The following is a 12,496-nucleotide window of genomic DNA, read 5'->3' as shown; positions in this document are numbered from 1 at the left end:
TGCGCATCTTTTTGGTAGGCTGGCTCAATGGGGTGGAGCGTAGGTTCAAAACTTTTATTCGGGTGGGGGCGATCGCTATTATTTGGTCACTATGGCTATGTAGAAATGACAAGATTTTCCATGATATTAACTCTTCTTGTTTGCAGGTTATCTACCGGTCCACCGCTTTGCTCCGTTCGTGGTCTTTGCTTCAACGAGCAGAGAGTCGCGGCCTCTTTATGGAGGTATCTACACGATTGGAGGATGTGGCGAAGGATATTTTTTCCCAACATGGATGGCGGCGTAATCTACGGATAGAGCCTCCCGCGCCTTAGGCGTGCATCCTTATTTTGTTATTTCAGCTATTGTAACAAGACTGGTACTTTGGTGTGTGTGTGTGCGGCTGTGTGCATCATGTTATGCAGAGGCTGGGTGTAATACTTTTCTAAAGTAATGAAAGCGCCCTTTATCGAAAAAAACTACTTACCCTTCTAAAATGAATAAAAGTATGTAGTGAGAAAACTCACTGTTCGGCTTCAAAGAAAAAAAGCAAGCTGATGGTTGCACTTGTAAATTTCTCATTGATTTTTTCCTTTTAGTCATAACCTATCAACAAATATACCTTATCTATTTCTGTTCGTGGCAGATGGCCTATCTAAGCTGCTTCAAGAAGAGATTGATAAAGGACATATTAGAGACCTTAAAGTGTGCAGACGTAGTCCTGGAATATCGCATCTGCTCTTTGCAGATGACAGCCTATTGTTCTTTGAAGCTAATGTGGACCAAGCAAACAAAATTAAAACGGTCCTAAACAAGTATGGGGAAGCTACAGGACAATTGTTGAGCCCTGGAAAATGTTCACTTTTACTAGGAAATAAGTGTACAGTGGAAGAGGGAAATGAGGTAGCTTCAATCCTTGACATTCAAACAGTTGGCTTTGAAAAAAAATACTTGGGTCTGCCAGTGCCGGAGGGCCGGATGAAAGATGGATAATTTCAGCCTATCAAGGAAACAATAATGAAGAATTTTTCAGATTATGCAGAAAAATACTCTTCCAGTGGTGCAGAAGATGTTCTAATTAAAGGAGTGATTCAAGCAATCCCAACTTACCCTATAAGTGTGTTCCAATTCTCGGCAGGTTTTTGCGAAGAGCTCATGAAGATAATTAGAGATTTTTGGTGGAGAGATGAGAATGAAAGACGCAAAATGCACGGGATGAGCTGGAACAAATTAACAAAAAGAAAAGGACAGGGTGGAATGGGGTTCCAAGACCTGCACCTTTTCAACCAGGCATTACTTGCAAAACAGGCCTGGCGCCTTATTGCGTTTCCAAATAGCCTCTGTGCCAGACTCCTCAAGGCAAAATATTATCCTTCGGGTGAACTCACAGATACAGCTTTCATTACCAACCCCTCTCCATGTTGGCAGGGTATTATGCATGGGCTAGAATTGCTAAAAAGGGCATTGTCTGGCGTATTGGAAATGGAAAAAGGTAAGGATTTGGAGAGACAATTGTGTTCCAAGAGGTGACATGAAAATCACAAACAATGTGAACAATTCAAGAGTAAGAAAGGTGGAACACTTGATTAATCAAGATGACCACTCATGGAATGAAGGCAAGGTTAGACACATATTTTCTACTTATGATGCTGAGGAAATTCTTAAAATTCGGCTGCCCAATTATGAAGCGGAAGATTTCATTTCTTGGATATCTGAACGGCATGGCTTATTCACTGTCCGGAGTGCTTATAACTCGGCACTAGACCTACGCAACACAACCCCTCCTAATTCAAGTAGGAACACAAATGGGGACAGACCTTTGTGGAAAACAATTTGGAATTCAAATGTCCCACCAAAGGTAAAAATTTTCACTTGGAAACTAGCTACTAATAGTCTGGCGGTGCAGTCTAATAGAAGCAGGAGACTTCCTAATGTGCTTCCTACATGTACCATCTGTGGGAGAGAAGAGGAAGCAGGGTATCATGCTACTATGAAGTGCACCAAAGCAATGACATTGAGACAAGGTTTAGCCAAGAGCTGGAACCTACCTCAGGAGAAAGAGCTTTGTTTTACAGGCAATGATTGGGTTCTAGTTCTTCTTGATAAGTTGGATAAAGAAATGAGGGGAAAAATGATGTTTATTTGGTGGAGAGCTTGGCATCACCGAAATAACATAATTTTTGATAAGGGAGATGTTTCTGTTAATAACTCCATCCGCTATTTACAAAACTATCTAGCTACCTTGCAGGGAATATCAAAGGGAGGAGACTTAGCGAATAGGAAAGGCAAAGATAATTAAGGTACTTCAAAATTCTGAAATCTACAGGGCAAAGGAGACGGTGGCAACAGAAACTTGGAGGAAGCCGAAAGAAGGATGGGTGAAGTGCAATGTAGATGCAAGCTTCTCAAGTGAAGAAAGAACGGGAGCATGGGGAGCTGTACTGAGAGATCATAATGGACAGGTCATTGTCTTGGCATGGGACTATATTTCTCACTGCAATTCAGCAACTGTAGGGGAAGCAGTAGCATGCTTGGAAGGCCTTAAATTAGCACTGGCAAATTCCTCCTTAAATCTGATTATTGAAACTGACTGTGCTGCAGATGCGGAGGTGTTTAAATCTGATAGTATGGACAGATCCGAGTCTTGTGTTATAGCAAAGGAATTTAGACTGAAGAAGCCCCCTGATAGACAAGTCGTGTTAGCTAAGATTAGCAGGGTTTATAATGCTGTAGCTCATAAGCTCTGTCAATTAGGTCGTAGAGAGTTGAGTGGTGGTGTGTTACAAAACTCGGTTCCGACCTGCGTGTCGAAAACGGTTTTGGATGATTGTAACCAAAACTTTGTTATTTGATTAATACATTGCCAGTTTTTTTAAAAAAAGATACCTGAAGGAGCTTTGAGTGATTCTTGCCTTTAATAAAGTGATTTTCTACTTGAGTTGTTCATGTAGTGATGCTTCAACATTAGCCTTAAAAGGCCATCAAGCACGCTCGATGTTGACGTGGATTGGCTTATGATGCTTGAGTACCTTTTGTGGCGTTATTGAATGGTACACTAGCCATATTGAGACTTTGTGAATGAAAACAATGGATAAAATACTTAGTCCCTTAATTGTCGTTGTCATCAATCATCCAAACCCCATTAGAGGGCACTAGAAACACTCTGAATCTTCCCTTGCTTGCTGACAACACAACTAAAGCTTCAAAAGATATGCAAATTTAGAAGCTATAGATGTGCACTATCATGCATTTGAATGCAAGTGCAGATGGATTGATGAGATTAAGAGCTCGCACTATATCTTGGACTCTGTGGGGTGCATTGTGTGTGATATGCATGAAGAAACTATACGTCTGAAAAAACATGATGGTTTCCACATGACGCTTTGGAGATCCATCATCGTTTGTCACCGCTCGTGACACTTTCACATTTTTGCGTCACAAATCTGTCTCAAGCTATCCCGGGCATGAAAAATTATGATGGATGGTCTCTAACAGCAAGGATAGTCGACACATATGGATCCACCCACTCTTCGTATTTATTCATGTATTTTTGTTTCTTGCGCCTACTTTTAAACCTGGATCCGCACATTCCGCAAAAGAAGCGAAGGCCTATCGTACGTGCATCCACATGTCAGGTCCCAAAAACCACTTTATGCACAATGTACACGACCTTCCGCGCATGTGCCTGGATGAGACACACTTTCAGTGTGGGACTCGCCGTCCCGACCATCTACCAGATCGAAAAGTGACTTGGTATTTTCAGTACGTTCAACTTGGGCTCCACATGTTAAGGCACAACAACACCTGACCTTCTCTTTGCATTCTCTCAGGAAAGCGTTCTTGTTGTAGCATTATAGCATTGGCCATCGACAGTCTTATCTTTGAGGAGTAGAGCCGATGGAGGCCATAATTGTGGATTGTTGGGGTGCGTGCCCTATAATGAATGCCCCTCCAAAGATGTGGCTTTCAGCTCAGGTGAAGGAGAAACATCATTGAAGATAACCTCGGATAAGCTCAAGGCGCAACTTGACCACCAACAAAGGCCAACATAGGTGCGTTGCAGGTGGTGTGATTAGCAGGAATAGGAGTGCCAACATTGAAAGGTATGCATCTCCTCAATAGTGGGACGAAGGGCCCATACTAAACCTCTGCATTGCCAACGGATACCTGGACCATAGGTGAGGGAGGGAGAGCGTCAGGAACGTCAACTACCTATGGTGAGGAAGGAATCGATTCTATGACAAGATCCAAATAGGAGTCGGGTCTACACATGGGGGTTCTAAGGGCGAGGGAGGAGGGGGACCCGCGCTATCCCAAGAAGGGGTAGAAGGGAATGGGAAACGATGGGGGTGTGGCCATTAGACGGCATGAACGGGCTGTTCGGTGGCGGGGAGGGGCTTGTCGTGGGGGCACGAGGAGTTTTGGTTCGTCAGCTAGCGCTGTTGCATGCGCATATGCCACTTAGAGAGGAAATATTCCTAATTATTATCCATCGGATGGCTTATGACTAGCTAAAAATGACATTTCGATATATACAAAGATGAACCGGTGTGGTTGAGAGGTTGGTAGCAAGCTTGCTTACCGTTTAACAAAATATACGAGGGCACTTGCAGCTAACTCTCTTGCTTCCTGACGTAACACTCGTGTATCTTTCTTGGAGATCACATCCACTTCTCCCTGGAAAACACAAAACACCCTTTCAACAAGACCGAATGCTAGATTAATTATTTGCTGGTGCATCAAACTGGCACAGCAACTACCATGTACACATCAATATACTATTGTATGAGTACATAGAAATGATATTTGCAGAAGAAATTGCAGCTAGGTAGCACCTAACCGTTCGTAGCAAGATTTTTTGTACGGTTTTGTACATCCCATCAGCTCGCAATTAACTAAACACGCTGACTTGTTATTTGTGGAGAAGAGATGCACTAACATGGCCTCCAGTGGTCTCAAGATATATAACTTCCGATATAAATACTTGGACAATCCTGATATATAAGTTCAAAGGGACAGATATACTCTGCCTTTCTCTCTCCGTACATATCATTCAATTAGCTAGGATATTTGTTCAGTATACCATGCTATCATCGTCAAAAAGTATACCATGCTATTATTGAAAACCATAAGTTGCATGAGCCGTTAAGCTAGCAAATATCCAACAGATCGACAATGCAGTCCAGTGCCATCTCATGTAATCAGCACAGGCCTCTCTTGTAGACAACCGAAAATCAAATTCAGATATGCGTTTATCAATAACAGAGGAATATCGTTACGTGTTGAAAGGAAAGACTCCAGGGAACTATATGAGATTGAACTTTTGTTTTTAGTTCCAGCAATTAACGTGCGAAGATATGTACGTTATGTTAGTCCCCACCAAGAGCCACGCAAAAAAAAAAAAAAAAATCTATAGTTGGTGAGATCATTACTTGTCCCCTTGCATGCTGTCATCAGCGTCACGGGTTGACATAAGCCAGCAGGGCCAGTTTGCAAAGTCAGAGCATTTCGATTATGCGATCGATCATCCTGCCTGTTGAATCGTTGCAAAAGTTGTAAGTAGCAAACTGAAACCGTATGCCTCGCGTTTCATTAGCAACCTGTCAGCACTATGACTTGGAGAACCTAATTGATGCTAGGTCAACCAACTTCCCCCACCCTGTCTCATCTCATCTGATACCATTCAAAAGTGAAGAAAAGACATGAAATCCAACAACCATGTACATCATGTAGAACCTTTGAAAGAAGTGGAATATCAGACTTCCCCATAGGCCATTTACCCTGACAGTGATAGTCTCGCATAGGTGTTTTTTGTTCTTTTTTGAGAAACCGCAGGAGACATGTCTTTGTATGAAGTTCCAAATGGGTGATAACGTAAAGTATAAGGAGAGAAAGCTTGGTGGTAAACAATGCACACGATTAAGAATCTCCCGCCAGCGATGTGGGGTGCGTTTTTCCCTAACAATCATAGCAAAATTCATATGTAGGCGGTTTGTCTCAAAACATCATGTGCGATAGGCCGCCACATAGCACACTTCGGTATGATAGACCATGCGTCATTTGTTCCACACGCTTGTCTAAAGTGAATCGTGTGTGATGTTGTCAACATTGTAGACTGTATAATTTCACAGCTTCAAACATGTGTGACTGGTCACGTTGCACCATATTTAGCTGCTTTGTGCCTTGCCTAGGGCCAGGGCTGTTAAATGGCCCGATCTGTATTAGTGCGGCACACATGGAGCTATTACCATTCTCAATTTTGTAACTGCGCTAGATGTCAATGATTCAATTGCAAAACTATTTTTTGTTATAAGTACACATGTAAGATATATTGACAATTGAATACTTCACAACTTCATGTTCTAAGTTACATCAATATGTAAGTGGGGGTGGAAGGTGAAGTTCAGAGTCTTACCTCTCAGGGTGAAAATTCAAGGTTTAGCCTTAATTGGTTGTGCCTGGCAATGGCCTTGTTCAAGGCTTTGTTTTGGAAGCGGAAACTATCTTCAGGGTGAAAACCTAAGATCTTTTGGTCAGACGATGATGACGCTTGTGCACTGTTACCTTCTTGGAGGCATCGTTTTTGGAGACTCGAGTTCAGGTGTTGTCATGGTGATGGTTGTATTGTTGTTACTGGTGCTGAAATGCTGTAGCGGGAATTTTATTTTCTTAACTTTTTTTTTTATTTTTTAGATGTGTGAATCCGTACTATCATTAGGATGTTACGTTATTGCAGATGCTGGTTCTAATTAGTATCTTTTGATATTAATATATTTCCTTTATAAAAAATGTTCTAAGTTACATAATAAGTTGATTCTTATTTACTTAGGATATTTAATTTGTACCATTGAAGCACAAACAGATAAATTAGCACATGTTCCTATTATGTTAAAATAGAATGATATTTAATGGTCTTCAATAGTTTAACCTCAGGTCTGTGCACTCCAACTACGAAACTAATTCTTCTATAAGCCTTGTCACGCTGTAAGAAGAAAAGGAAACAAATCCCAATATATTCTGCTGCGCAAAGTTCATCCACATAATTCCAATTTGTAGTATCTGAAGGATATAGGGCATTAAATTTGGCAAAAAGTTATTTTTGTAATCTTATTGTGCTTGCTACTCTGTGTCTATGGGTGTTAAGTAAGTTCTACACGTTTATCTCTTAGAAGGTACGTAGGGCTAACTGAAAGTCAAAAATAAAAAGGTACGCAGGCCTAACTGTGCTAAAATTTGTTAAAGCTCTTCCTTTGCTAAATCAAAGTTGCATCTTCCTACGCGGGAACTGTGCATATGAATATTCTGATCCTTGGTCGATCGCACGGGCCGAGGACAGAAGAGAGATGCGGCGACGAGGTTAATTATCCCGTTGATTATTTCCTGTCCTCTCGACTCTGTTGTTCTACACGCCCCTTGTTTAATCCCAGAGGCGCCGTACTATGATTTCGTCAGATGCAGTACGGTGGTTAATTAGACGATATGCTAATAAACAAATTACCATCCGCAAAGAGATGTTGATCCCAATGCCTTGTCAAATGTGATGGCCTGCAAATGCTATAAATACGGCGCCGATGAGAAATGAAAGCATAAGCCACATTGCCATTACATTGCAAGCGAGGCTCAAGAGCAGCATCAGGAACCACAATTAGCTACTCTTAGTTGCCGGTGCAACTAGGTAAGCTAGCCAAAGAAAGGAGAGGGAGATATGGAGGTGGAGGCCAGCGGTCAGCGCGACGGGGCGGCGAGCAAGTTCTCGCTGCCGGTGGATTCAGAGAACAAGGCCAAGTCTTTCAAGCTTTTCTCCTTCGCCAACCCGCACATGCGCACCTTTCACCTTTCATGGATCTCCTTCTTCACTTGCTTCGTCTCCACTTTCGCCGCGGCACCATTGGTGCCCATCATCCGCGACAATCTCAACCTCGCCAAGGCCGATATTGGCAACGCCGGTGTAGCGTCAGTGTCCGGCTCCATCTTCTCAAGGCTTGTCATGGGCGCCGTATGCGACCTCCTCGGTCCACGCTACGGCTGCGCCTTCCTCGTCATGCTCATTGCGCCCACCGTCTTCTGCATGTCACTCATTGACGACGCAGCAGGGTATATCACGGTCCGCTTCCTAATTGGCTTCTCCCTCGCCACGTTCGTGTCATGCCAGTACTGGATGAGCACCATGTTCAACAGCAAGATCATTGGCACAGTCAATGGACTGGCGGCAGGGTGGGGAAACATGGGTGGTGGTGCCACTCAACTCATCATGCCGCTCGTATTCCATGCCATCAAAAAGTGTGGTGCCACCGCATTCGTGGCATGGCGCATCGCCTACTTTGTGCCGGGGATCATGCACATCGTCATGGGTCTACTAGTTCTCACAATGGGGCAAGATCTCCCTGATGGTAACCTTGCAAGCCTTCAAAAGAAAGGAGATATGAAGAAAGATAAGTTTTCCAAGGTCTTATGGGGCGCTGTCACAAACTACCGGACATGGATTTTTGTTCTTCTCTACGGATATAGCATGGGTGTCGAGCTCACCACCGACAATGTCATCGCCGAGTACTACTTCGACCACTTCCACCTAGATCTCAGCACCGCTGGCACCATCGCAGCCTGCTTTGGCATGGCCAACCTCGTTGCTCGCCCCGCGGGGGGCTACCTCTCAGACCTCGGTGCTCGCTACTTTGGTATGCGTGCCCGCCTCTGGAACCTCTGGATACTCCAGACTGCTGGTGGTGCCTTCTGCGTCTGGCTCGGTCGCGCAACCGCCCTTCCAGCATCGGTCACCGCCATGGTCCTCTTCTCCATTTGTGCCCAGGCTGCCTGTGGTGCCACCTTTGGTGTTGCGCCCTTCATATCCCGGCGGTCCCTCGGTATCATCTCTGGGCTTACAGGTGCTGGTGGCAATTTTGGCGCGGGGCTTACGCAGCTGCTTTTCTTCACGTCATCGCAATATTCAACTGGCACTGGTCTGCAATACATGGGCATCATGATAATGTGCTGCACGCTTCCCGTCGCATTTGTGCACTTTCCACAGTGGGGCTCCATGTTCTTCCCTGCCAGCGCTGACGCCACCGCGGAGGAGTACTATGGGTCCGAGTGGACAGATGAGGAGAAGAAAAATGGACTCCACATTCCGGGGCAAAAGTTCGCCGAGAACTCCATCTCGGAGTGTGGCAGGCGCAACATCATCCTCGCCGCGTCTGCCACCCCGCCGAACAACACTCCCCAGCACGCATAAGACTGGGTTGTCATTCACGCCTATATCATCTGCGGGTAATGAGGCTTATATGAGTTTATTTTCTGGAACACTTCAAGGTAAATCGTTTCTTATTGTGAAAGCACAAATTATGGTTTCTGCATTCATGCGAGGGCCCTTGTTGTCTGTAATTTACCACACTTTTGATTTGTATTTTTTTGAGAGGCACACCTTCGAATTTTGATGTATCAATGTATATCTCCATTTGTTCTTGCTGGCAAATAAACTGAAAGATTTGATGGGCCAACAGAAGGGGAGTTTGTTTTGTCCAGCGAGGATAACTCCTGCCTCTGCATCGATGTACATAATCATATATTCTTAAATATTGAAAAAGCCAAGCATTGATGCAAAAATGTCAAGCATCCATCCGAATATATATAACATCTTACAAAAAGGAAAGAAAAAAACCTGAGGCCATCCACTATAGACAGGCCTCACGAAAGCATCTCACACGCAACCTACCACCAAACTATCATGTGGATCATAATCGAGGGACAAAGCAGCATGAGATCTAACAAAGGCAACGCCTTAAAAAAGGAATTGGCAATGTTCTAAGTTCAACCGAATGTCAAACATGGGGTAGCTCCTCCAAAGCTGAGCTTCGAGGAAGCAGTTTTTGTTGCTTTATCTAGCCAAAACGCAAAAATATCATGGGTTTTCTCCTAGGAAAAAATGCATAGTCGATTTCAAAACTCTGGGATGCGGCCAACCACCCTCTTAAGCAGACTGCTCATGAGCATATTGTAGATCTCCCGTGGCGGATAAAGGCCCAAAGGCTTGCTCTGCTCAATATGAGAATTTGTTGGAAGCTTGTCGAGGAAGTCACTTGGTGCTTCTGGTCGGTACCACACCACCAAGTTGTTGTTTGCCTGATTGCGGGCCTGCCATATTTGGAGGTCCTGCATCTCAAAGGAAGAAATCATTCCCAACTGTTCGTGAAGATACATCCCTTTGCGGCCAACAAAGCCAGCAGCATGTCACTGAAAACTCGAGTACACCGGTGGGACTTTCGCGCACCTTTAGAGAGAAGCCATGTCGTGGCAGCAACAGAGACTGCTAAGATCGAGTTGGATCGGATCGATGCGCTGTTGTACTTGACCGCACCGGGGCAGCACTATGGAAGCTTGTAGCAAGTTGAGATGCAGCTTGAACGACCGCCACATCGGGAAACATGTGCCCTGCCCCGATAGGAAGGCCACGGCTGCACATGGCCGGGAGCCGATGCTCGTGCCCCTTTCCAGCAATCCACCCGCCAGCCCAACACAGTTTGAGAATAGTTTTCTTTGGCAATTTTTGTATTGATTGGGTTTATAAGGAGCATTACCTACGATCTTTATGAAAAGAGTTTGGCAGCGACCGAGAGTAACATATGAGTACATAATTCAAATCTGTAGTTTCAAGACAAACCATGTTATTTGTTTCGCAGACTTGTATTTACTTCGTCTATTCCAAAATAGATCTATAATATGAAAGTATAGTTTATGATGGTTATAATAAAATTGATTTTCTACATAAATTTAGTTAACTTTCACCAAAACTAATAATTATACCATTTTTGACATAGAAGGTGGGGGGGGGGGGGGGGTGGGTGGGTGCCTGCAAAGCATTTTTTTCCATTATTTTGTGCATGCATAACTCTGGAACATCCCATCCGTCCCGCTATCAAGAGAGAAAGTTACACCTCTTCCAGATTTCAATAGTATGTTCACAAAGATAGTTTGGTTGTTACTATATATCATGCCATGATTTTTGAGCATATAATGAATCCATTTTGGTTGAGTGTAGAAACATTTGTTAATGATATTCAAAGCTTACAATTGGGATAAAATATCAATTTGAGGACATACCTAAGACTCAAGTGCCAACTTTACATTAAGGAGTTCCAACTTCAAACTAATTTTCATTTCAAAACCTATGTTGTGTTACATGCACAAAACAAAGTAGCAGTAAGCCATGGTACTATTTGTCCAACATAATATTGAATTTGATCACATAATTTAATTACGTGTTGAAGTTCTTGATTACTGTTATGGGGCCAATCTAAGTGATATTCATAGGAAACAAGTGATTTTATGCTCAAGAAATATCCAAGCATGACTATGTATACGACACATATTCATGCCATATTTGAATTCAGATCTAGATATTCATGTCCACATTCGGATTTAAGTTAATACGCATTCATTTTCCTATCTAGTAAACATGTATGATCATAGACAATTAGAAATGCAAAATTCATTGTGTATCTTGCCCTGTTCTAAAACAGATTATGATCTATGATCAATCACTTACGATTGCAACTTTTAGTTCATGCACCTTATTGGTTTGACTTTGCTGAATTTGATTAAAATCCCCACCTTAGCCTCAGCTAGTTTGTTGTCTATGCATCAAATCAACTAGTTAAATATCATAAATCCACGTCGCCAAGTAAGTTCACATAAGAGCTTGCACATCGATCTAATCCGTTTTAATTGGACAATCAGAGTTGACATTTGATCAGGCAATATCCACGACCCCGATGTGCACATCTCCACTGATTATGTTGCTCTATTATATATTGAGATGTCGTTGTAGCTGGTGATAAGCCATTCGCTGTGGATTGATAGATCAGCTCCAGCATGTAACTGAGCTGTACTTTCGCTTTCTTTACAATAAAAGGAAACGACACTTCCAGGAACGTTGGGCTAACACGAATCCTGGTTAACTGAAAAAATATGTTTACTTTAATGGTTCTTGTAGTTGACGCTGCTAGCTAGTTTGTAGTTAATTAATTAATTAATTGAATAAGTATTTTGCAAAAAAAAGTTGTTAAATGTATTTTTTGTTGTTAACTAACTATAATGGATCATGCATGCTTTGTCTTCACCGTGACGCACTCTTGTTGTCACACGCAATCACTAGCAAAAATGATCGTTGCTACTTTATATTGTACCGGCCGATACTTTTCAAATAAATTTTTTTAAGAATGAGAATCCCTTCTTTTCATGTTTTGGCTCGCACATATTTCATGTAAATTTGACTATACATTTTGGCATAAAAATATACTGTGAAATTTGTAATAGAAGAAAATTCCCAAGGGTAGAATTTTTATGGCACATAACTTACATATTTCTGACCATAATGAGTGTATGACGTTGTAAAATCTGACAAGAGGAAGTATGTAGTGACACTTACTCAATTGACCATAATTTAGTTAAGCACGTCGACAAAAAACTTTTTTAAAAAGCAAAAAGAACCTCATATATAGCTCATGTTGCTCGTTGCTGTACC

General features: G+C 42.7%; 1 protein-coding gene across 1 annotated transcript; it reads left to right on the top strand.

Moving 5' to 3' along the window:
- The first annotated feature begins 7,684 nt into the window (after positions 1-7,684).
- Positions 7,685-9,208, top strand: LOC124691485 (high-affinity nitrate transporter 2.1-like). The gene has a single exon (XM_047224764.1). It carries the CDS (start codon positions 7,685-7,687, stop codon positions 9,206-9,208), a length of 1,524 nt encoding a protein of 507 aa, XP_047080720.1.
- The last annotated feature ends 3,288 nt before the right edge of the window (positions 9,209-12,496 follow it).

Source organism: Lolium rigidum, chromosome 2 (assembly GCF_022539505.1).
Source record: "Lolium rigidum isolate FL_2022 chromosome 2, APGP_CSIRO_Lrig_0.1, whole genome shotgun sequence".
NCBI lineage: Eukaryota > Viridiplantae > Streptophyta > Magnoliopsida > Poales > Poaceae > Lolium > Lolium rigidum.
This window is presented reverse-complemented; position numbering and strand designations above follow the sequence as displayed.